Source organism: Podarcis liolepis (assembly GCF_965112155.1).
Source record: "Podarcis liolepis genome assembly, chromosome: 13".
Lineage (NCBI taxonomy): Eukaryota > Metazoa > Chordata > Lepidosauria > Squamata > Lacertidae > Podarcis > Podarcis liolepis.
The window spans coordinates 21,682,261-21,707,879 of record NC_139573.1 but is presented as its reverse complement, the minus strand read 5'-3'; the positions used below and the strand labels follow the sequence as shown (position 1 = coordinate 21,707,879).

At 49.5% G+C, this 25,619-nt stretch overlaps 2 protein-coding genes across 5 annotated transcripts in view; both read right to left on the bottom strand.

Annotated features, from left to right (window-relative positions):
- Positions 1–1,218: 1,218 nt before the first annotated feature.
- On the bottom strand, positions 1,219–13,170 carry RABEP2 (rabaptin, RAB GTPase binding effector protein 2). 4 transcript variants are annotated; one of them, XR_014518569.1, is made up of 13 exons: positions 12,929–13,170; positions 10,066–10,269; positions 9,343–9,621; positions 8,823–9,053; positions 7,699–7,820; positions 7,499–7,618; positions 6,657–6,980; positions 5,846–5,941; positions 4,700–4,798; positions 3,444–3,587; positions 3,134–3,311; positions 1,741–2,823; positions 1,219–1,655 (listed from the first exon to the last, which is right to left on the bottom strand). XR_014518569.1 is itself a non-coding variant. In XM_083471950.1 (13 exons), the coding sequence occupies exons 3-13, from the start codon at positions 9,347–9,349 to the stop codon at positions 1,464–1,466; spliced, it is 1,464 nt and encodes a 487-aa protein (XP_083328076.1). In that variant the 5' UTR covers positions 9,350–9,621; positions 10,066–10,269; positions 12,929–13,158; the 3' UTR covers positions 1,219–1,463. The 4 variants fall into 4 exon arrangements, 2 of the variants coding, with proteins under 2 accessions (XP_083328076.1, XP_083328077.1); XR_014518570.1 differs by having other exon boundaries at positions 10,066–10,266; XM_083471950.1 differs by having other exon boundaries at positions 1,219–1,529; positions 2,747–2,823; positions 12,929–13,158.
- Positions 13,171–15,584: 2,414 nt separating this feature from the next.
- Positions 15,585–25,619, bottom strand: part of LOC310691838 (integrin alpha-M-like) — a 30,694-nt gene continuing 20,659 nt past the window's right edge. Inside the window, exons 5-11 of the mRNA XM_083472037.1 lie at positions 22,671–22,860; positions 21,284–21,361; positions 20,516–20,643; positions 19,577–19,722; positions 19,206–19,359; positions 17,452–17,602; positions 15,585–15,928 (exon numbers count right to left, since the gene is read on the bottom strand). Of these exons, the coding sequence (XP_083328163.1) occupies positions 15,774–15,928; positions 17,452–17,602; positions 19,206–19,359; positions 19,577–19,722; positions 20,516–20,643; positions 21,284–21,361; positions 22,671–22,728 (870 nt within the window). The 5' untranslated portion in view covers positions 22,729–22,860 and the 3' untranslated portion in view covers positions 15,585–15,773. The remainder of the gene's footprint in view (positions 15,929–17,451; positions 17,603–19,205; positions 19,360–19,576; positions 19,723–20,515; positions 20,644–21,283; positions 21,362–22,670; positions 22,861–25,619) is intronic.

The window sequence follows — 25,619 nt, the reverse complement described above, 5'->3', positions numbered from 1 at the left end:
TAGGAACTCTGGGCTAAGCCTATGGGCTCTGGACTAGTCGTGGATTCTCAGTGGTCACAAGACTGGCACCACTCTATATCTTCACCTCTCCATAGTGACAAAGAGCTTATTTTTTGTGGAACTGGTACCCCCCCACCCCATTCTGAAAGGGCAAAGCAGGTTCTTTGACTATAGGCCCAGGAGAGCAGAGTGTGTATGACCTTAATTCACCCCAAGGTCAAAATCCCCAAAAGGTAGAGAGATTGTGGTCACAACACCCTCACAGTCCTTAGTGACACTTGTGATCTAAAACTAATCCCAATCACCCATGCATTAAATGGTTCTCTCTCTCTCTCTCTTTCAGTCCTGGCCCAAGAAGCACACAATATGTGTTTTTTTTTAAAAAAAAGTATTAAAAATGGCACCAGGAAGTCTCTCCTCGCCCACAGGAAAACAAGAGAAGTTTCATTCCAAGACTTGGTGGGTGGGTGTTTTTTAAGAATTTCCACCTCTGACTTGCAAAATATATAAGGGGTTTTACCTTAGATATGGGGAAACAGGCACTAGCTCAGTGGCAAGGTTGGGAATGTGTCCCAGTCAGCCAGTGTATTCTATTTATTTAGGGCATTTTTAGCCCACTCTTTATTAAAGATCATTAAATAATAACTCTCACTAGACAGAGGCAAATGTTTGACTCAGTATAAAGGCGGCTTCCTAGGTTCCTAAGAAATGAACTGGCACCCAGAAAGTGTTGTAGAATCACAGAATTGTAGCATTGGAAGGGACCCTGAGGGTCATCTAGTCCAACCCCCTGCAATGCAGGAATCTTAACTAGATGTAGCACACGGACACCCAACCTCTTCTCAGCCAAGCAATTTTCTTTTTCATACAGAAAACACTACAATGACACAAGGCCTGAACTTATGGCAAAAAGAAAGAAACCTCCCCTACTGTACATCATTTCATATCTGCAATACTTATGTTACACAACAGTTTAAAGATGAAAAGGAATACAAACTATGTTACAATGGCTAATGGCTCTATACATATTTTTACGACTGCATCGCTCTGGCCCACTTTTAGGCTGTGTCTCTATGCTCAAAGGTGGAAAGCAGAAAATCGATTCCTGTGATCCCTTTTGGAGGCTTCCTCTCAAGCAAAATGAAGATTTGTGCTACTGCTACCACCCACCATTACAGTCCGCTCAGCTACCCAAGGAAAGGAGACACACAGATGGAGGAAGGTACAAAAAATTCCTTTATTGTGTTCTGGAAGCTCCAGTGTCATTCAGTGGGAAGGGGAGTAAGAATGGGAGGTTCCAGCCATCCTCCCTCCAGAGTTCTTGCTCTCCTGCCCATGTAGAGGAGACCTGGAAGAGCTCCGGAGGACAGAGATGACCCCTTTGGTGCCTGGCAGGTTTCCCTGAGGTTCCCATTGTGCCAAGAAGAGGAGGAAGAGCAGAGGTGACCTCCCCTATCCTCCTTCTAAGGCTCTGACCTCCTATCCTGAAGGCCGCTGGCTTCTCCCACAGAGGGAGCATCAGATTGCACCTGCAGAAGAAAAAGAAAAAGAGGATAAGCCCACAGAGGTTTCCTCTCTCTCTCCCAGCCTCCGCCAGTCTCTGTCATCACCAGAAACAGCCTCTCACACATCTGGAAAGAAAAGCAGGTGCCAGCCTCACAACCACAGCATAAGATCCCACCCACTCAAAGCTCACTCCACCTCTTCTCTGAATTAAAAGCATTGCACCTCAGTATTGACCAAAGTGACTATCACAAACATTCATATGCTTCTACCACAACCCAAATATGCGTGCTTAATTGACACTTATTACAGTTGTACCTTGCAAGTTGAATGGAATCCGTTCGGGAAGTTCGTTCGACTTCCAAAGCGCGGAAGTTGCGGAAGCTCCGTCGGATTCCAAAGAACATTGGCAAACCAGAACACTCACTTCCGGGTTTGCGGCGTTCAGGAGCCAAAGCACCCGAGTACCAAGGCGTTTGGGATGCAAGGTACGACTCTACTGTAATTAGAAACATGCGCATCTCCCAGTTGAGTGAGGCACACAGGACTTTTGGACTCCTCCTTTGGACTGAGGCAATGCAAGGAAGGACAAAGAGCCATAGAAGATTGGAGGTCAGGGCTCAGTCCTCCTTCCTTGGACTCCAAAGATCTGACCAGACACTGCACAGGTCCTTTCTAGCGTTTCTTTCTTATGCTTAAGGCCTAAACAGGGTTTTTTCTTCCAAAACTGAAAGATGAGATTCTCAGGAGTGCTGAATTCTGCCTGCTCAGTGCCCATGGTAGATTAAACTCAACCCTGACAACAGCTGATAATTGCAGCATACGAAAATGTCACTACGGAAAGGTCAGGAGAGACAAGAGTGTCATGTTAGCAGAGAAAGGAAGCGATAAAGGGAACAGGTGTGGCTGCTCACCAAAAAGAGTTTGCACACTGCATCTCTCCTGTGTAGACAAGTAGACCAAGGGACCTTATCACCCATGGACACTTACAAGACGGCCTTTGGAGGTACAGAAGAGATCTCATGGATCTCCAAGGAGGATCCTACTCACCTCTTCCTTAACTTAAGTAGGACTTTGCCATTTCCATTCTACCATGATCCTTCCTCCCACCCCCTCAAATCTATATCCTCCATCCAGAGGGTGGGGGGGGGGATTCGAGGTAACGCGTATGATTTGGGGAAGTGAAATGGTTATTAGCAATTATCTCTGGGCGGCAAGAGAGAAAAGAAGCACAAAGACTCACACATCCCTGGGCTCTGCTAATCTCTTCCTGCCCTTGCTGCATCCTCTCCATCTCAGTCCGGATACTGTTCAGGGAGGCTGAGGATTAAAAAGGAGAAGTCAGTTGGTGACCACCGTGACGAAGCCTTCAGCTGTGGAAATGTGCACACACAAACACACACTCACATATAATACACACACACCCCTAAGAACTCACCCTGCAAAAGTTCTGCCAGCCAGAAGCCACAAGGGAAGAGAGGACAAAAATAAAGAGAGAATCATTAATCACATCCATAACACTACAAAGTGATTTCAGATTCCTAGAAAGCCAACAGATGCTAATCCCAGGAGACCCCCTCCCTCACCTAGTTCTTGGCCCACCTTCCTCCGCGCCCCCCCCTCCGCTCACCTCGTTCTTCTTGCTCTCTCTCCAGCGCCCCCTGCAGTCCTGACCGAGATGCCGTCTCCTGGTCCAGCCGCTCCCTCAGGGACACAATCTCGATTCGTAGGCGCTCCGCCTGGTGCTCAGCAGCCCGGAGCTGAGAGGCAGACTCTTGCCTCAGCTGGCGCACCAAGGCCTGCAGCTCCTAGGGAGGCAGGAGGAGGGAGGACGGGGAAACCCGCCATATATAATATATACAATGCTGCCGTTTCGAGCCATCCCACGTCAGTATCCCAAGTCCTCAGCCCAATACAAGGAAGAGGCGGGTCAGAATTACCGGGACAGTGCTAGGCAAGCTCCTGCTCTCATCAGATTCCGGTGGGCAGGAATCCTGGGAACTGGCCCCCCGCAGCCCTTCGTTCTCAGCACTGAGGCGCTGCACTTCGTAGCTCAGGCGCTTGTGGGAAGCAGCCAAGTCAGCCTAGCGGAAGGAAGGGGGCAGGAGGAAAAGGAACAACTTCAACTTGGACCTGGGTTTCCAGAGGAATGATTTAAAAGGTGCACACCTCCCCGCCGCACATGAGAGGAATGACTCAGAAAAGCCCTTGTAGTACCAGGCACAGTGTGGCTTTATTTCTTCTTCTTGTTGTTTATTTACTTATTTTTCTAAACCACTTAATACTGAAAAATATCTTAGAAATATACAAGCAGACAGCAAAGGACCAATAAAGCAGTATCATATCATCAAATTTTAATTTATATATACATCACAGGCTCAATATGCGGCAGCTTTCTACGTTCTCAGCCAAAACACAGGACGTAAATATTAAAAAAGTGAAGAAATCACAAGCCCTTCATCCTGTGCGTCAGTCCAGCTGCATTTGGACGGCCTTCCTGCCAGCACTGCACACTGCTGGCATGCGGATACTGCAAAGCCAGCGGTCAGCGGCGTTCCAAACCCCACACATTGCCTATAAAAGCAGCGCAATGTGCAGTTTCTTCCCCCCACACCCAAGGCCCGCAGTCACCCATCGTGTGCTGCAGTGCTGGCTGCATTTGGGCCAGTGTGCTGCATTAAGAGGGTTTTTTCACAATAGCGCTTGAGCTCTGAGACCCCACAGCTAATTCTCCCCTGGCCTCCTCGCTGGCCCAAGTAGGACTAATTCAGCCAGCTAGCCCTGGTGACTAATGCTTATTAGATGGATTTCCCCCAAATTGATTTCTGAACTTTGAATTTTATTGTTATTCATGTTTTTATACTGTATTTTATGCTGCTTCTACAATTAAGTGTTTTAAATTTGTGGTTAGCTTCCCTGAGCCCAGTTTTCTAAACCGGGAAGGGTGGGGTACAAATAAAAAATTATTATTATTATTATTATTATTCCCTCCCCCCCAGTGGCCACAGAGGGGCTGCAACATTAAGAACCAGCCTTCGGTCAACACTCAGGGCCTTCGTAACCCGCATTCCCATGCATGCCCCAAGCTTGCCACTTGAAATCAGAGCCTGCCCTGGCCAGCCTTGCCCCCCCCCCCGCCCCTGCCAGACAGGGGCTCCCCACCAATGCTGTCCCCCAGAAGCCCCCCCCCCCTTACCATTTGCTCCTGAGTTTGGCGCTGGGTTTCGCTCACTGTAGCTTGGAGCCCTTGGAGGAGGCGCTCTGAAGTCTGCACCTGAGTCAGGAGAACATGGACCTGATCAGAAAGGGAGAGAGGAAGGAAGGGGGAATCAATTCGTGGAAGGGGAAGCTGCCGTTTTCTTCCAGAGCTGACGCAGTGTTGTGATTGAGGTGTTAGGCTAGGACTAGGCAGACCCAAGTTCAACTCCCCACTCAGCCATGAATCACGGGTCAGTCCCTATCTCTTCATCTAGCCTACCTCACAGGGTTGTAGGGAAGATTAAATGGGGGGGAGGAGATAATCTTGCACATCGCCCAGAGCTCCTGGTGGAAGCTAAGGGTTCCCAATTGGTGGTTGGCAGACCCCAGTGGGTTAATGGCATCTGGTGCCACCAGTTTGGGGGGAAATTGGTGGGGGGCACAGGCTCGGCCCTTGCCAGGACATATGGAGGGAGGCCCGAACCAAGTGAGTGCAGTCCAGGGTGAAGCCCCCTGGCCTGGTGGAGGCCCCGTCACCGTCCTCCTTCACCCGGTGCTTCTGAGGCCTAGGCAGCCGGGCTCTGGGTATTGAAGGTGGTGCTACACGGGTGGCTGAGCTAGGAGCTCCCTGGGGGACGATGGCAGGCCCACCCCACCCGCTGCCGCCTCCTCTCTCCACCCTGACTCCAGCAGGCAGTGGCCAAGTCCCTTCTGTGGTGGAGGGCTCGCAAGACACTGGAGGGGAGAAGGGGAGAGGAAGGAAGGTACCTCAGGAAAGGTGGGTGGGCGATTAAGCACCTTACCTGTGCCTTTACCTGTGCAGAGAAGGAGGCTGAGGTGGTTCCATATGGTCCAATTGGGGTGTGTGTGTCCAAAGGGTCTAGACGCCTTAAAGTTGGTGCCTATGGTGGCACCATTCACATAACAAAAACTACCACAGATATATCGCCATTTTCTAAAGTAGGGGGTCCATGGCTCAGCTTTTGAAAAATAGGGGGTCACCAGCACTTAGCTAATTGGGAACGTTAGAGGAAGAGCATGACTGAAATCTAACACCAAAGTAGCAGCAGAAAGAAGGGGGGCTCCCAGAGGTGGGTTTGGCTTCAGGCCCCAAGGGCAGAATACCCCCCCCCCACACACACACCTGCTTACTACATTCCTCATTGCTGCGCCTCAGCGCCTCCTGCAGGCTGGCCTTTTCCCGTGCCCCGTCTTCCAGGGCTTCGCACTGTTGCCGCACCTGAACAGAAGAAGTCAGGGACAAAATGAGGGCAGGGAGAACTCCGGCACACCTCCTCCTCCCTTCTCCACTATCCCCACATCTCCCTCTAGGATCACAACACAACAGAGGAGCCCTCTATTTAGTAGAGGCTTGCCATAGGATTCATAAGTATGATGACAAAAAATTAACCTCCTTTCTGCCTTTGGAAGGCCCACGAAGGCAACTAAAAATCAACTTTAAAACAAAACCGAAACAAGGAAAGCAGAGCAAAGTCCTCAAAGCCATTAGCGAGGATGGAATCCAGACACAGGCCTGACACAGTGGGCCTCGCTCTTACTACAGTGGTACCTCGGGTTAAGTACTTAATTCGTTCCGGAGGTCCGTTCTTAACCTGAAATTGTTCTTAACCTGAAGCACCACTTTAGCTAATGGGGCCTCCTGCTGCCGCCAGGGCACGATTTCTGTTCTCATCCTGAAGCAAAGTTCTTAACCTGAAGCACTATTTCTGGGTTAGCGGAGTCTGTAACCTGAAACGTATGTAACCCGAGGTACCACTGTACTTGGCAGAAAGACAGCAGGAACAGAGCCAGGAGGGGAATTCCCTGAGGGGGGAATTCAACAGGTGTGGCACTGCAACTGAGAAGGCCTTGTTGCACGGCCTCAACAGCCCTGCTTTGGACAGAAAACTGCTGACCCCTCCAGGGCTGACCACCACTCTGCCCTGCCTACGCACCTGTGTGTGGAGCTGTGTCCACTCTGAGTCTGGCACCAGCTGGTACCCGGCCGGCGGTAAGTAGATGGTCTCAGGCACCAGGGTCCCCGTGGAGGAAGCGATGGAGGCCGTCTCCGGGCTAGGGGGACGCCTGCGCCGGACGGCAGGCCCCGGACTCGGTGCCAATGACGAGAAAGAGGCGATGGAAACGCTGTCCAGGCTGTGGGCAAATTTCTCTGCCACTCCTCCTCCTTCCGCCAAAGTGCCAGGGTCGTCTCCTGGGGCATCGGAGGGCACGGCCTCAGCGTCAGCGAGGAGGGATTCAGAGGAGCTGCATAAAGAACGCTGAAGGAAAAGGGAAAGGAGTGAGCAAGGAGGCCTTTCCCAGAGACAGGCTGCCCAGTGTGGGTTCTGAAAAGACCAAATTCTAACAGCCAGGAAACCTGGAAGCTTAAGGAGGGAACCACTGTTGCCTTAATTGAAGCAGAGGATTTCTAGTTGGCATTTCTAGTTTCCATTCATGACTCACACCTTGACTTTCCCAGACTTGTAGCCAGCCAGGAAGAGCAAGTTTAGCCTGCCATCGCTCAGCTTGTGTGCTAATTTGCACTGGCGGAGGGAAACACCTGCAGATGCAGATTGCTAGTAATGTAGACTGCCAGGGCCATGTTCATAAAGGTTGTCCGTCAACTTATTCTGGAGCAAGGAATCACCCTCAGGCAAGCACTGCCCTTTCCCCTCTTTACTCAGCTGCTACCCGAACGGCATCCTCACCCTATTCTGAGCTGCTTTGAAGCCCCCTCCCGTTCTGGCTCCTTCCTGTTCCTCTATGGCCCCCTTGCCACTCCCCTCATCCAACTCACCTGCTCACCCTGCAGCTCTTGAACCAGGCCCTCAGCATGCGCCAGCTTCGCTTTCAGCTCAGCAATTTCCTGCTCCATGGGGAGAACGATCGCCCGGAGCCGCAGAGTGTCCTCTTGCGCCTGTGCGGGGAGACAGAAAGGAAACATTCGGCGCCTTCTTCCTCTACCCTCAGGTTAAGCCCTGTCTGGCCACCACGCACCTTTTCCATCTGCTTCTCCAGCGAGTCCAGGGGGTTGGGCCTTGGCAGCAAGCGGCTCCAGGTATTCTCCCGGCCTTCGCGCTCCAAAGCCGAGAGACGAGCCTCATAGCTGGAGATGGTGTCTGTAGAAAGCGAGCAGGCGTCTCAGCAGGCAAGCCAGGAATCCCGGACGCTGCCTCCCTCTCCTATATTATACTAGAACTGCTTTGTTTCACTTATCTACTTGTTTTTAATCCTGTATTTTATTCTGTTGAACTGCCCTGAGATTTTAGAATGAAGGGTGGTATATAGAAAACTAATAAATATTAAAAATAAATAATAATAGAAAGTACTTCTCCACATGGCACAGAGTTAACCTATGGGCTATACCCGATGCTCATACTCAAAGCAGACCCATCAAAGTTAATGGGCCCAACTAACTTAGATTCATTAGTTTCCATAGGTCTACTCTGAGTAGGGCTAACATTGGCTCCAGCCCTACGGAATTGACTCCCACAAAGGGCAGCGAGGATTCAGCAAATTTGTGGCAATTCATGGCCACTCGCCTCCACTGCTCAAGACCTTTGAATGCCAGTTGCTGGAGAGCCTAATGGCTGAGGAGAATGGCTGCAGTACCAGTGTCCTGCTTCTGGTTTTCCCACAGGCAACTGGTTAGCCACCGTGAGAACTGGATGCTGGGATACATGGACCACTGACTTGATCCAGTAGGACATTTCATATGTTTGGTTCCTGGGAGGGAGGTTTGAAAACCTGCTGCCTTTTTATTATACAGTGGTACCTCGGGTTACAGACGCTTCAGTTTACAGACTCCGCTAACCCAGAAATAGTACCTCAGGTTAAGAACTTTGCTTCAGGATGAGAACAGAAATCGCATGGCGGCAGCGGGAGGCCTCATTAGCTAAAGTGGTGCTTCAGATTAAGAACAGTTTCAGGTTAAGAACGGACCTCCAGAATGAATTAAGTTCTTAACCTGAGATACCACTGTATACGCATAATATTTCTCATCATTGTACCCTGTCCTGAAATCTGCTGAGATTGAGGGCAGGTTAGAAAAAAATAAATAAGAACAAATGAAGGTCCCTGCTGTTCCTTCCCTGCTGCGCCCAGGCCTTGAGGCCCTTCACCTTTCAAGATGGCCTGCAGGGAAGCCACTTCCTCCTGGCACCGACGCCGGACAGCGTCCACGGCCTCATGTTTCGTGCCTTCGCTCACGGCAGCCACAGCTCGGACGGTCTCCACTTCGGCCAATGCAGCCGACAGCTGGGCTTGCAGTATCTGGATGGTCTTCTGGGGGTCTGGATCTCGGGGGAGGTTCAGGCCTGGAGGGGGACCCACATCCTTCACCTGCTGAGGTTCTTGGGAAGAGCAGAAATATATATATATGGATACAGAACTGAAGTTAACTTAAACCCAGGACTTGTAAAGTCCCCACTGCCTTGTGAACTCTGATCTGACACTGCTAACCTTCTAACCCTTGACTCTTAACCCAAGCACCCTAACTCTAGCTGTGACCTATGACTCCCCCTCCCCATGTTACGCAACCCAGAGCTCCATTCTAGGGTGAAGCCATGAGGGGCGTGGCTTCCCATCTTCCCGCCCTCTCTCCCTGCCTGCCATTCAGAGGGGAGGCGCGTTTGTGTGTACCTTCCATCCTGGCTGCTGCTGCTGTTGCTGCTTCGGGTTCCCTGAAGGCTGAGCAGAGCCCAGAAACAGCCGAGTAAAAACACGGGAGTGCTCAAAATCTATTGTATGCTGCTGGACATGGGCGAAAATATCCCAGCGGAGCCAACGGAGATGGCTACTTATTCATCTTCACCCTCTGCTGGACACTTCCTGAGGGATTCTGAAGAGACTTGAAGTGAAGAGGGCACAGCGGCTGCCGAAATGGTGCTTTCACTGCTCCTGGCAAGGCCTTAGGTGTGCCTGCGAAACAAAAGGTGGGTGGTCGTGAGCCGGCCTCCAAGCTCCTTGGTTTGATTCAGGAAAGACCTATTTGCAGATTGAGCGCTCGGGTTTCAACACGCACACTTTGCCCATACTCAGAAGTTGTCTTGTCTTTATTATTTACTGCCAGGTAGCCTCTGACTGGAATCTTGCTACAAATCCTAGCTTCAAATGAAGCCTATGAACTGCATTGTGCAGAACTGGGTACAGTAGTGGACAAGCTTGGACTGTGCCTTCCTGCCTCCTGCCCCGAAATACAGTGCTGCTAGTTACTGCTGCAGGAGGACTAGAGAGGCTCTTCTCCATTCAGCTTGCTACCCCCCCAACAGAACCCCCCTTCCCCTCCTTTTGTCATTTGTTTCTTGCTGATGATAGTCAAGCTGGGTGGCTTGGAGTTTAGAGGTATGGAAATTCTTCACTTACCGTGAATTCCTCTTCTTCTTGAGTGGTGGAGGCCAGTGGGCTGGGGATTTGCCCGGCTGCAGGCGCCAGATAGGCAGGGATCAGAGGCTCTTCCATGGAAGGCAGAGCCTCCCCCCTTGGATCCCTAGTCGTCAGCTCGCCAAAGTGGGAAGACCCACGTTCCGGGAATCCGCAATGTCTGTTCTGTCGTTGGCTGTTTGCCTACTGTGGACAAAACGAGGGGGGAAAGAGAGGTAATGGCCTCCTCAAGTAGAGAAAAACAGAAATTCATGGTAAATCAAGAATCTCAGTTTCTCTGATCAAGGAGGAGGAGGCCTGACAACGACAACAATAACAACAACAACACTATTTATATGCCAACAACAACAACACTATTTATATGCCACCCATCTGACTGTGTTGCCCTACCCACTCTTCCAGCGGCTTCCAGCAAAATATTTAAAACACATTAAAATATCAAACATTCAAAAACTTCCCTGTCTTCTAAAAGTCACATACAGTCGTATCGTGGTTCTCGAACAGAATCCATTCTGGAAGTCTGTCTGACTTCCGAAAACGTTCAAAGACCAAGGCACGGCTTCCTATTGGCTGCAGCAGCTTTGGCTTCCAAAGAACGTTTGCAAACCAGAACACTTACTTCCAGGTTTGCGGCGTTTGGGAGCCAAAATGTACACGTACCAAGGCGTTTGAGAACCAAGGTACGACTGTAGTTGCTTATTTCCTTGACATCTGACGGGAGGGCTTTCCAGAGGGTGGGTGCCACTACCCCTGCCTGGTTCCCTGAAACTTCACTTCTTGCAATGGAAGAACTGCCAGGAGACTCTGGGAGCTGAACCTCAGCGTCTGGGCTGAACGATGGGGGTACCTTCAGGTATACAGTGGTACCTTGGGTTACATACGCTTCAGGTTACATACATGTCAGGTTACAGACTCTGCTAACCCAGAAATAGTACCTCGGGTTAAGAACTTTGCTTCAGAATGAGAACAGAAATCGCGAGGCGGCGGCATGGCAGCAGCGGGAGGCCCCATTAGCTAAAGTGGTGCTTCAGGTTAAGAACAGTTTCAGGTTAAGAACGGACCTCCGGAACGAATTAAGTACGTAACCAGAGGTACTACTGTACTGGGCCGAGGCCATTTAGGGCTTTAAAGATCAGCATCAACACTTTGAATTGTGCTCGGAAACGTACTGGGAGCCAATGTTGGCCTGGGATGCTGAAAACTCTGGGTGGGTCCCTGTTATCCAACAACCTTCTCCCTAGGACTGCTGAACTCTCTTGCAGGACACATTACCCAAAGGTGCCTTCTGATGCAAAGGTGTTGATCTGGTAGTGATGGACAGAGGAGAAAGCTACCCTACAGATCTCCTCTAGAGGTGCCATCTCCCAGGAAGCTCTGGAGGCTGTGGCCCCCTGCCTCACTGAGTGTGCAACTGAGGCCTCTGGGAAATGGAGATTGGCTGGCTTGTAAGCTAGGGAAATGCATCTTCTTAGCCAGAGAGCCCTTGGAGAACTTCTTGACAAGTCAGGAGGGTTTGAAGGACCAGAAGAGTGTGGTGCACTGTGGGCTCTGGTCCTGACTGCCCTGAGAGCATCTTATGTGTGCTACCAAAAGGCAGAGCCTGGAACTGGACCTAGTGGTTGCCATAGGAACCTGCGATGGTCCTGCCTGATGGAAGTGTAGAGGTATGGTTCTGTCAGGTTGTTGGAGGTGAGGAAGTCACCCTTCCTGAGGCTTGCCAGGGTGCTGCGCAAAATCTCCATGTGGAACTTGGGAGATTCACTCTCAGGATGGACCATGTGTCTCCAGTCTGCTTTGGGACCCTGAAGAAGGCTGGGAAGACCCCGCCCTCTCAGGGACTGGGATGTGTTTGATGGCCTGGATTGTGAGGAGATGCTAGAGGGCTGCTTGGGAGACTGGAACTGGGAAGAAGACACCTCTGGTTGCCTTGTAGAACTCGTTTATCTGCTTTGAACTGTGTCCAGAATCCAGTGGCCTGAGATAAGAGGACGCCCAGGCCCTTGAGAAGCTTGCAAGCTGCCCCCATCCACCCAAGAATGTTGGTAGCCTGAGAGTCCTGTTGGGTGCAGACTTCATGGAAGGCCAACAACTGCTGTTGCCGGGCAGAAGAGTTTTTTCTCTGGAAGGCCCTGCTATTCTGTCATGCTGGTCCATCAGCCAGTCCTTGCCCTCCAAAGAAAGATTAACCTCTGAGGTAAAGCCTGCTTCCCACAGGTGAGTCCAGCTTGGGGGGTGGCCAAGCCCCTGCTGAAATCACCTTGTGGGCGATACATCCATTCTCAGCAGCAGAGAGCTGGGCTTCACCGCTGTCTCCCCTTCTTTTCTGATGAGATCCTTGAGGTAGAGTGGAACTTTGCAGGGGGAGCCCCACTAAATCCTCCCCCTTAGCTGTGTCTGGGACCCCCTGTGCCTCAGAGCACCTTCTAATCTGCACCTTTCCTAGCAGCTTTTTTGGGGGGTGCCGTGGGGTGGCTCTCTCTCCTCCCCCAGGCTCCCTGACCCCAGAGATCCTAGCAGGTGCGTCGTATTAGGGAAGCACATCGGGTCTGTGCCTCTCTCCTGGCTCTGCTGCTGCGGGTGGTGGAGGGTGAGCGAGCCCTTCTCCCTCCCCTCGGGGTGCTGGGACCTCGGGAATGCAGCGTCGGGGGTGTCGAGATCTGCCCGGGCTGAAGCTTCTGCTGCGCCCCTTTGGCAAGGCGGCCTGGGCACCAAGCGTCCAGGAGGGTGGTGCAGCGGGGTGCTCCCGCCGTCGGACTCCTGCATGGGTGGCTGGGGGTGCCGGGGGGAGGGTGGGACGGAGAGTTGGGGGGATCCTGACCCCTGCATCCTCTCTTTTTCTACTTACCTTTTGGGGTTCCCTGCTTTTTTGGGGGAAGCTGGACGCGGATCCGGCTTGGCTCCCCCTGCCTGAGCGCAGCAGGAGCGTCTGGGTCTCTTGGCGCTTCCTTCTTTCGGAGAAGTCTCCTTTCTCCCAGCGCAGGCAGCAGCCGAGAGACGCTGCCTGCCGAGCGGGGCAGGAAGCAGGAAGGCGGCCGGGCTCCGCCTCCCCCGGAAGAGTCTCGCATCCCTCCCTGCCTATCCGGCCCAGGAGCCGGGCAGAGTCCCAAGCTAGCGCGCTCTCTGGCTGGCCGGCCGGCCGCTGCTGCCCCTCCTCCTTCCCCGCCTGGATCGGACGCTGGGAAGAGGCTCGCTGCGGGAACAACAGGAAAGGGAGAAGCCGGCGCTGGGGGAAAGTGGGTGTAGCTTCCCGCCAAGTCCGCCTGCCCTCTCGGCTTTTGCTTGCTGCCTCCTCCACGCCCCCCCCCCGCAGTCATCATTAGGAGGGCGTTTAAAGAAAAGGAAGTTTTAAGGGGAGGGGAAGGAGGAGCAGGAGCGCGCCGGCTTGGGACTCTGCCCGGCCCCTGGGCCGGATAGGCAGGGAGGCTGCCTTCCAACTCTTTATTTTTATTTCTTTTAACTTTTACTGATAAATGCAATACTTACAAACACAAACCAGAACACTAAACAAACCTATTATACATAGATACATACACCTCTCAACTTAGATTACAAAAAAAGAAAACATACTGTATAAACTAAACATACATACATAAACATACAAACTAAACACAGAGACATAAATTTTGACTTCCAACTCTTTAATAGTCTATGATACTACGTCTGGCAAAACCAAGCTTTAGGCATTGTAACTTTCGTGCAGGCAGCAGGGAGAATGGGTGTGCATTGTTTGTTGCATTTATATCACACCTCTCCAAGAACCTTAAGGTGCGGGTCTCCCCATTTCATCCCCATCTTCCCCATTTCATCCCCATCTTCCCCATTTCATCCCCATCTCCCCATTTCATCCCCATCTCCCCATTTCATCCCCATCTTCCCCATTTCATCCCCATCTCCCCATTTCATCCCCATCTCCCCATTTCATCCCCATCTCCCCATTTCATCCCCATCTCCCCATTTCATCCCCATCTCCCCATTTCATCCCCATCTCCCCATTTCATCCCCATCTTCCCCATTTCATCCCCATCTCCCCATTTCATCCCCATCTCCCCATTTCATCCTCACGACAACCCAGTGAGCTTCATGGCTGGTGGGGATTCGAACCCTGGTCTCCCAAAGTTCTAGTCCAACCACTGCACCATGCTGGTTTAGGAGTTGTATTTGGCTTCTAAGCCCAGCAGCTTATTCAGAATGCAGCATCAGCGGCATAGGGATCTGTCTTGTCCCAAACCAGACCTCTGGGTCCATCTAGCATGCTGCTGTGGAAGCCGATTGGCAGCTGATCTTCAGGGTTTAAGAGAGGCATCTTTTGCATGTGAAACATGTGCTGTGGGCTACAGCCTTTCCCTATCTGGATAAAACGGGGATCTAAGTGTATAAAGAAAAAACTGGTGGGAAACCATTCAGCCTCGTTACGTAAAATGTGGGGTTTCGACCCTGCTTGCAGATTTGGATAGAAAGTGAGGTTGCCTGTCACTGTGAACACATTACTAGCTGAAAACAAAGCTGGATTGCTCTTTTTCTCCATTTGACTCAAAGGTGGTTTGCTGGGGAATGCGTCAAAACAGTATTTCACAAGAAACTACAGCATAGATATGGACTGTGGATAACATGGTGTGTATGCTACTTCCCAAACCAGCAGTGCAAGTGTAGAGGGTGTGTGTGTGCACAGCCTGTGCTTCCTCAATGGGAAAGTGTCACTCTGTCCATGCTCAAAAGCTGTATCGTTGTTATTTAGGATTGAATGTACTTGGATTGGAATCTTGCCACTGCCACTTAAAAGAAAAGCTTGGTTGGATCAGACCACAGACCATCTGAGCATCCTGCTCATGCAGGACATGAAGCCAAGGGCACTCTCCTTCTCATCTTCCACAGTAATCATGGGCATGTTCCTTCTGATACCATTCATCCCATACAAGTTACGTATATACCGCTTGACTGTAAAAAAATAATAATCTCAAAGCAGTTGTGGGGAAACGTCAATGTAAACATTGGAGGTAGTATGTAGCCCTCATGAATAGCGACAAGTGACTAATAAATTTAACCACAAACAATTTAATGTCTACTTTTGCCCTGAGTGCCAATAGACATATGGGGCGAAAGATATACCCCAGCTATATAACCTTTCCTCCTATATACACCGACCCAGAAGCAGAGGCATATCTAGGGTTCTGTACACCCTTGGCAAGGAGATGCATTGGCACTCGCTCCTAGGGGGAAAAAATCACTTTAGCGCAGTAGCCACATCAGGAATCACACTTTACGCAACCCAAGTACAGTACTCAAAGTGTCCAGAGGGAGGGAGAAGTGAGGAGGAAGGGTGAAAAGATTCACACACCTTTGTGCCGCAATGTGAGAAAGATATTCTCCCATGTTTGATCTTGCAGGGACAGCAGTGTCACAACATTAGAAACAGGTGGTTTTTGTGCACCCCCAAAGAGCTCTAGCAGCCTATTGGGCACTGATGTGGAGTCAATTTAAGTAAGAAACAGCAGGGACCCAGCTGGTGAGCAGGCAGCTTTATTGACTTCTGCACCCTATAAGAAACCAGATTAAAAAGCTATGCGCCTGAGGAAGGACCTCCATGTGCCAGGATCTGACGTTCTCCCCCTTCAATCTTCTTTGTCCTTCTCTCCCCTTCCTTCCTGAACCACACTGCCTCCATCCACTGCCCATCTCAGGTGTTGAGAACCCTAGCCACATTTCCCCTGCTTGGCAGCCAGCGCATTCAGTTTGGTGTTCACCTGATCGAGGCCACTGAGCACTCGCTCCAATTTCTGCAGCACCTGGGGATCTGAGCAGGTGTTCAAGGGCTGGGGCACCACCGTAGGCCGTGGAGCAGCTGCACCTACAGAGAAACACAGCACCATTTCCCATTACGTGGTTGTTGCCGCATCCTCAGTCGACTGCCATCTTCTAGTGCTTAATACATAAATTCAGAAGCGTTGGGGTTGAAGCCTCTTCTGCCCCACCTCCACTGAACCAAAAAGCCCTGCCTCACAATCCCAGATATGGCTACTAAGGGCCGATTCACCCACTGTCTTCAGAAGTCAGGGCCGCTGTGTCTTTTAGCAGCGGAGCAATAGCAAAAAGTAACCAGCTTTCAAAATCCCAATCCCTGCTTGGGGCAGGTGATGCAATATGGCTGAATTTCTGCCTTTCTTACATGGGAATGCCCTCCCATCAGATGTCAAAGAGATAAATAACCATACAACTTTTAGAAGACATCTGAAGGCAGCGCTGTATCAGAAAGTTTTTAAAGCTTGATGTTTTAGTATGTTTTTATATGTGCTGGGACCCGCCCAGAGGGGTTGGGGCAACACAGCCAGATGGGCAGGGTATAATTCTAATTCTATAATTATAATTAGCAGCTATGAAAGGCTGCTTAAAAACAAAAAACGACCACTCATAAGTTTGTGCTGTTTGATATATCCCCTTCTCTCCTTTGTATGTGGTTTCATTGCATGGTTAGCATGGTTAGAAATCTTGTGATGATCAGATTATAACACACATATTACAGATTAGGCCAAAGGTCCATTTAGTCCAGCACCTTCTTCCTCTCAGTGGCCAAGCACATGCCTCCAGCAAACTTCCAAGCAGGATGTGAAAGCGATCTCTCTTCTAACAACCCCACACCTCCTCCTGGTGGTGTTTTGCCCATACAACATGGCGATGGATGGTGAGTGGTACCCAATGGAACTGGCAGGACGGAAGGCAGAGAGGCCTATAGTAAGTGGAGGCAGAGCCATTAAGAGGCAGAGCCTGCCTCCTCTTCCTCCTGCCTCCTTACAAGGCGTAACACTGAGACTAAGGAGGAGGCAGTGGACTGGGTGGAAGTAAGCAGGCAGGCAACTGGAGGCTGGCTGACGGCAGGCAGAGGTTTGTGGGGCAGTGCCCCATTTGCCCTAATGGACCAGGATCAGCCTCCGCTGATGGAGACTCCGTTTAGCTATCATAATAATTTATTATAATAATTCTATTGTTTATATGCCACCCATCTGACTGGGTTGCTCCAGCCACTCTGAGCGGCTGCTGGCAAAATATAAAAACACCATAAAACATCAAAAAATCAACATTTCCCACAGCTGATTGGCACCGATTCATCCTCAATCCTCTTTGCATTTACTCAGTTCCATTTTGAAGGTGTTTAAGTGTGGCCCTCACCCCCATCTTGTGGCAGCAAGTTCCACAGATTTGTTATGTAATGTAGAAACACAAAATTATTTACATGACGTGTGCATTTAAAAAATAAATATCAATATTCACAGTAATGCAGAATATACAAGGTCTTTTCCAGACCCCCCCCCCAAATTCACAGGTTGCTGCTTCCCCCCACCCTTCCCCTTCCCCTCAGTCCCCTAATCCCAGTACCGTGGCTGGTGCAAATCTTTTCTTTCAGCTCCGCCTGGGAGTCCCGGAGGCCTGAGAAGTGTCTCACGACAATGACATGCTCTGTGGGCGGGTGGGAGGCCATGGTATGGAGCTCACGTTGGGCAGTTGTACTTGTGAATCCCAGGCCAACCTTCCAGGAGAAACAAAAGTCACCAAGAGGCAGTTTGTGCTGCACTTTGGATGTGGTGTGAGGCAGACACGAAAGAGGAACGGCGGGTTTCACCAAAGCTCAGGCCTTTCCCCCAGTGACACGGCAAGGAGTGGACAGCATGGCCCAGAACGCATCGCCTCCAAGCTTCCACAGATGGAAAGAGGCGGGTGGTTGTAATGCCCCATGTGCATCACTTCCTGTGTCCCTCTCCCTCCTTGGGCCCCTGCTGAAGGCTCTGTCATGCCTGCTGGGTGCTGTAGTCATTTAATCCGCCACATTCATTTACTCTGCTGACTTAAAAGCTAAGACGGTGTTTGTGGTTTTGTTTAAAGATGCACTAGAAAACCATAATTGTCTATCCGTATGCTGTCATGTTCAAAATATGACCCTGTACTTCCAAAAGGGTGGGGTGCTCACTGCACGGTGCCCTTTAGGGTTCAGGGATGGCTGCTTACAAGTAAGGCCCCAGAGAATTTGTGTTTCCTGTGGCCTTCTGCCTGGAGAGCTCGTGGGCTCTTTAATACCAAAGAGAGGTCTTAGAAAATGGGGACAGTCTCAAGTAAACAGGGAGAGGAGAGCTGAGGGGAACCGCCACACAGAGGACTCAGGTAATAGGTGTGCTGCCGACCACAAAGCCACCTGGAAAACAATTGTGGTGGCCATTGGGACCTGCCCAGTTTGCAAAAACTACTAGTTGCGCATCAGTCTCTCCCAGACAGAGGCTCTGTGGGTTTGGGGTGAGTTAATGGTGAATCTACACCTGCAACCTGGGCACACCTTGAGAGGTCTGTGCTGGAGGAAGGTAAAGCCCCAACTCCCTCCAAAGGACATGTATGAGCCTTTTCTCATATACAACACAGGGGTGGATAGGTTAGCTTGATCACTCTGAAATCTGGCAAAAATGCTTTATGGTTTTGGGGTATGTTTTCCTCCATTCCTGCTGGCATCTATCTGTCTCGAGAAACAATGGAGTCAAACTGCAGCAATAGCAGCACCAAAGTGACCTCCCTGGGGCGCAAGCCTGCGCAGTGTGTCCGGAGGTCCTGGGCCACCCAGACAACAAGGCCTCCCTCTCAGCCTCACTGGCGTGGCCAAGGAAAGCAGAGCCGTATGTTTGGCACCAGCTTGGCTGCAAGAGTTGATGAAAGGAGGTGTACAAGGCACCATCCAACCGTCTTGGGGATTCCACTCCGAATTTGTGTAGGGTTAACTCCTTAGCTTTTTCTTCTCCCAAAGATATCTGGCCAGTCAAAGCCTTTTCCCGGGGTGTGGCTGCCGCCTCATGCTGACAGCTTCTAGGAGCCACAGGTGAGAGCTGAGCGCAGGTCCACAGTTATTCCCATTTTACAGATGAGGTAAAGCAAGAGGTGGGCAACATGCAGCTTTTAGTATTAATGGTTGCTGATCTGCTCTAGTTGCCCATTTAGTCTGCTGCTGGTTTTAGTTTTGTACAGCAGCCTGAGGTTTTGTTGCTTTTGTACTGTCACTGTAAGCTGCCTCCCCCCTGAGTTCCAGTTTAGCTGAAGGGTTGGCCCTTGAAACTTAACATATAAGTAACATAGGCAGCTAAGTTTGTTCTCACCCCAACTGCAATGCGTGTGATTCCAGCTCTGTTGGCCTCTTCAACAATGTCTGCATACTCCAGAGGGTCCCCTGTTTTTTCCCCGTCTGTCACTATCACAAGGAACTTCTTGGCTGTGGGGCGAGCTCCTTTTTGTGTGGTGAATAGTTCTTTCCTAAAAGCGGGAGGGGAGAGAAAGGCTGGCGGTGAGTGTGGCAAATAACAGCTACGAAGGCCCAAGTTCCCACTTTCCCAGGCTCAACAGGCATTCTGCGTTTCACTATTGCTGCATCTCCAGGGTAGGAAAAGCACTGTTTGAATTTCTGCACCACCAGGGGAAAAAAAGAGGAGGCAGGGAAGGAGGGGGAGAGAACGGGAGCAAAGATACCCACACCACTTTTCTGATCCCGGAGGCCGTATGGGAGCCGCCTCCCAGCTGTTTGATTCCACTGATCAAGAGGTCAGCATCCCGGTCTCGGCTGAAGCGTCTGAAGTCAAAATGCTCTTCAAAGCGGTTAGAGAACTGCAGGAGGGCAAACTGAGAACAGAGAGAGATTAATGAGGACATGGCTACTAGCCACAATGGCTATGCTCTACTGTCCACTGTCGGAGGCAGGATGCCTCTGAATGCGAGAAACTCGACGGGCCATTAGCCTGACCAGGCAGGGCTCTTCTTAACCTCTATGATATTTGTATTTAAGCAGGTGAGCCAGACAGGAGGAGCAGCCTGATTCTTAAATCAGCTAACAGCTGCCAGGATCAGTTTGTTTGGGGGCCAGTGGCTACCCAGCTGCCTTCTTCCCATTTTGGATTACATTCATCATTTCTCCCAGTTCAGGTCTGGTTACTGTTCTTGTTAAATAGAGAACAGGCGCTTTGCTGCCTCAGGCTGAAAACCCAAATAGGAACCCCTTATGGTGATATGTGTATAATAATTAACTAAATAATTGACAATTTGCTGCCCTTGAACAGTAACCCCAAAGTATCCAGGAATCCAGCCACGACATCCTTTGTTATTAACTCCTACACCCCCCAGGTGGAGTGAAGTGTGCAAGGTCAAAGCAATGGCTTCCCAAGGGACTTGGAGGCAGTGAGCCCTTGTGCTTCTCAGCCAAACCCCACTCAATTTATCAGGAACAAGGGGTCATGCTGAGGTTCAGTGCAGCCTGCTCTTTCCCCCACAAAATCCTACTCTTTTACCCCGGCGGCATGTGCCCGGCAGCAAGGCACATGAAAATTGCAAGAATCCTAGCGTTTGTCTTGAATCTTCCAACATTTAAACCAACTCTGGGACCTGACACCATGCCCTCTTGCCCATCTCCCCTACTGACCTGCGCGTTATGGGGAATGCTTTTCATTACGAGCTTAATGAACATCTTCAGTTGCACGAATTCTGATGCCCGCATGCTGGATGAACCATCCATCAGGAAGACAATGTCCCGGGCCTCATTCTGACACTCTGGGTAGGGCGAAAGCAAGCCAGAAAGACTCATCCCAAGTCAAAACCATTCCTTTTCATTCCGAATACTCCTCAACTCAGCGACAGTTTAATTTTCTGCATAAAGTTGCCACCTTTCTTTCCTACCCCCACCCCTTACAGATCCCATGCATTTAATCACGGCTACATGATAGTTACACTCCATGTTAGAAGAACCTTGACCTCTTCAATTTCTGCTAGTTCCATAGGGTATAGTATTTATTTATTTATTTATTTTATCTGTTTATTGCAAATTTATAAAAAAGTGGGGGGGGGGGAATAGAAATGGGGAAAAAGGAGGAGGAAAGGAGAAAACAAAACACCACTGTCAGCTCACATTAACTGTACAATAAGCACCACTACATCCATCTTAATTTACACATACAAATTGATAGATGCTATCCAAATGTTCCCAGTAGGTATCCAATTGAAACTGATGTTTATCAAAAGTAATTTAAAGTGGCCAGGGTGTTAATATCTTGAGTCTATTGAGTAGAAGATGGGGAACTACAGTTTCCAGGTTTATTTGTTGGGGAAGCCCACGGCTGTTAAAGCAGCAAAATCTTCTCTTTCGAGGAAACAACAACAACAACTGACATTCTTCTGCACAGTCTCTACTCACGTCCTAATTGCTGGTTGCTCTGGGGGGTTTCTGGGTCAGCCAAGGCATCTGTGAGATCAAAACTATCACCAGCAGACCCTGTGAGAAAGGGAGAAAGGAGGTGAGCCAATACCAAGACAATCAAGAGAAAATGGAGACCATGTGTGTGAGATAGAGACATGGTGGGGTAGAGAGGTGTGTATGTTGCTGCTGCTGCACATCTGTGAAAATGAAATAATCCCCTTTGATCAAGTTATTGCTGTATTCCCTGTCTGCAAAAGACATGTTTTTTTACTTATTTGACCCTTTGACTATACAATTCACTAGGTGCTGCCAGCCCTGCTCGCTTTGCTTGCCAGCCCTGCTTATCTCTCTGCCAGCTGCCCTTGCCCCACACCTCACTGAACCTCCTCCTTTTACAAAACAATATCAACTTGTCAAAATACACTTCCGGAGCTGCAGCATCTGAAATGGCAGGCTGCACTGGGCCTCTAGTGTTTGTGCATGTGAAAATGTGCTAGAGACAAGATGCATCCACTCGTCACTTGGAAATGACTAGAGATCTTGGAAAGAGAGCTGAAGTCTTAAGTCTAGTTAGACTAGTCTAACTGTTAGACTACTGCAATGTGCTATGTGTAGGGCTACCTTGAAGACCGTTCAGAAACTATAGCTAGTGCAGTAGACATGGCAGCTAGTTTCTTAACCATTCAGCCCGGACACTGAGATCCAGCTCCGAGGGCCTTCTAGCAGTTCCCTCACTGCGAGAAGTGAGGTTACAGGGCCTTCTCAGTAGTGACACCCACCCTGTGGAACACCCTCCCATCAGATGTCAAGCAAATAAACAACTATGTGACCTTTAGAAGACATCTGAAGGCAGCCCTGTACAGGGAAGTTTTTAATGTTTGATGTTTTACTGTGGTTCCAAATTTGTCGGAAGTCAGCCAGTGTAGCTGGGGCAATGCAGTCAGATGGGCAGGGTACATATAAAACCAAACAACAATAACAACTTTTAGGGTGTCCTGGTTTTTACTTTTTGAAATATGGCAATCCTAAGGAACAGGGATTTATCAGAAACAGCCAACCAAAAAAGAGATTATTGTCAGTAAGGAGTGACCAAGGCCTGAACAAGACTTTTTCTGCCTGGGGCAAAGGACAAGATTTTCCACAACCAAAATACAACCAAAATGGCGGTTGAGCTTTACTTCTGTGCTAGCCATAGGACACTGTCCTCCACCACACCTCATTAACTGAGGACAACCTAGAGCAGGTCGTAGGATGTGGCACACACAGCTCTGCCCTTCCACACCTTGCTGCCATTCCCGGCCCACAACATTCTGTTGCCTGAGGCGGTCGCCTGGCTCTACCTAACAGTAGAGACAGCCCTAAGTCCTGGATAGCTGGAACTGACCTGCTGCTCCCAGGAAAAGGAGGGTGATGATGATGATGGAGAACCCCAAAGCTCCCATGTCTTGTCTCTGATCTCTGCCCGTCAGTTTTTAGCCTTTTCACTCTCGGAGAGCCGCAACTGGTGCAACGGGGCAAAGGCTTCTCCTGAACGTAGGCTGGAAGTCGGAAGGGCACTGACCAGGAAAGGCCATCTATCGGGGTAGGAGAGGAGAAAGCAGCAACCTCACTTTGCAGGCAGCTGCAGCCTCTTTTTGATGTGCAAATATTTGCAGCCCTTTTGAACTCCTGAGTGGTAGCCAGCTTAGTCGGTTGTAGTGAAAATAACAAGTGTCCCTGTAGCACCATAACGAAAATATATGTTTGATGACTCAAAGGGGAAAGTTATGCTGAAAGACTTGGTAATCTTACAGCCAACCACTGCGAAAGCAGCAAAAGGCTGAATTCATTGGAAGTTTGGTATCCAGAAACGTGGTCAGTCGCTTCAGTGGGGAAAAAATAACACAGAAGATGAAAAAGCATTAAGGAAAACAAAGGGGCCTGACAAATTTAAGAGAAATGTGGAATTGCTGTATTTAATAAATAAAAAGAGAAAACAATGTTATCCCAGCTCAAACTCATGGTAACTGATCTTGGATAATGGTATTCCTTCCATGGGGCTGCATTTCTCCTTTGTTCAGTTGCTCTGTTTCCAATGGTGGTTTTGTATTAGGCTTTTGGCCTTGCACCAACTCTGTTGTTAATTGACCTATATTTTGCTATTGCTCCATTATGTATGTTTGTTTATAAAATTAAATGAACACAGATTGAAATATTTTCTGGCATCATCATCATACACTCCAACTGATTTGCCAGGAAGTTTCTTTCTTTCTTTCTTTCTTTCTTTCTTTCTTTCTTTCTTTCTTTCTTTCTTTCTTTCTTTCTTTCTTGACCTTTCCCTGGTAAATAACTGACCCTATTGCTGTGGGGTTTGTTAGGGTTTCCAGCATTGAGATTTTTCAGGGTTTAGCTTTCTCCTCCTGGCCTACCAAGTTTTTAAAGTGCTGGTGGTGCAGGAGGGGTTGGAGCCTAATTACAGTGGTACCTTGGTTTACGAACTTAATCCGTTCTGAAAGTCCGTTCTTAAACCAAAGCATTCTTAAACCAAGGCGTGCTTTCCCATAGCAGCGGGGGACTCAGTTTACAAATGGAACACACTCAACAGGAAGCGAAACATGTTCTTATTCTAAGGCAAAGTTCACAAACCAAAACACCTACATCCGGGTTTGCAACGTTCTTAATCCAAGTTGTTCATAAACTAAGCTGTTCTTAAACCAAGGTATCACTGTACTGGAAGCTCTGGAATGCCTCTTCCCCACACCCTTATACAGTATGGCTAGTAGCAGCCTCTCATATACATATGTGTGGAACAGCTACTGAACATTCTTGTGGACTAGTAGCTTTGGTAGTCATTTCCAACATTTGCTTTCAGCACTTGGCATTGAAGCAGCAGCTATGGACACAGAACAACTTATGACTCAGTTTTCCCCAACCAGGATTCCAAACTAACAATTAAAAAGTCGGAACGCACTTTCCCCCTCCTGCTCTGTTTCATACTCAGCCCCTTCTCTTTCAGTTTGTAGCAGCAGCCACCATGCAGGAAGGCTGCCCCGTCATTCCCATGGTGAGAGCTTTCGCCATCTGGACTGCAGCTTTTAGAAGCTGTGGGGGAACAATATTTTGATGCGGCCCAGAGCTCCTTCCTTGATGTTCCTTTATAAGATGAAATAAGGAAGCAGAAAGGTCCAGTATTTCAAAGGCTCTTCTGTTAACAACGACAGTGAATGGCTAGCATCATATGTACCTTACAAAAACAAACAAACCTTCACCCACCTAATTCCACATTCTGCATTTACAAAAGGCAAATCCTGGGTCCGGTACAAATTATACAAATAATTCGTGCCTGGTCCTGCCATTACTGGACTGAAGAACAAGGGGAAATGGCACCTCCTTTGCCACCAAAGGCTTCAAAACATTCTCTCTATTCTGATGTTCAGTGCTGACGCCCACACAGCACTGTCCACAGCCAAGAATGATAGAGGGAGCTATAAGCAGGTTTGGAGGAACACCGAAGTTTGCAGAAGTACAAAAAGGGTTTAGAAAAAGACACTGAATTCAATGACTGCACAGGGTCAAACTCTAGAGTTCACAAGTCAAACCTGCAACAAAATCTTGTAGCACGGGTGCTCCTGTTCACTGCTCCAGTCAGTGTGCAACACCCTCCACAACGACACTCCATTCCATTCCCCTCCAGTCAGTCCACATTCTGGGTTGCAGCCAAGTAACTTCTAATCAGAGTATACCCGCTGAAATCGAGGGACATGACAAATTTAGATCTATAAATGTCCATGATTGTACTCTAATTTGGTTGGATGTAGCCCAGAATGCTGACACACTGTGGTGATGTTGTGATGACTGACTGGAATAGGAGCACTCCCCACTAGAACGTTTTGTCACTGGAGGTTTTACTTGTTTTACTTACAGATTTCTGTCACATGAACCTCCACCTCTGCTGAGGCCATCTCCTGTGAAACGTCAAATTCTGGTGACCAGGTGTAAATCAACAAGACGCTTCAGCTAGTTGTCTGGCGAGATGGCATCAAGGTGAACTTGTTTGTTGATCTACCAAGAGGGAGGCTGGCATCAGCCACGCAAAACTGGACCCATTAATGTCTGGGGGTGACTATAAGGTCCCACATCCTTCAGGTGGTTGGAGGAGTCTGCAGACTGAATTCTTGTTGTCAGGTAACGACGACCTGACATGATTTGACTCCCGACCCCCTGAGCAAAGCTCCTCAACTTATAATGCTTGCTAACCTGAGAATTACCAACGTTAGAAGAATGGCAGATGAAGATGATGGATTTTTCGGAGCTAGCCGACCTAACCGGAAGCGTCCGCGCCCAGAAGGAGGAG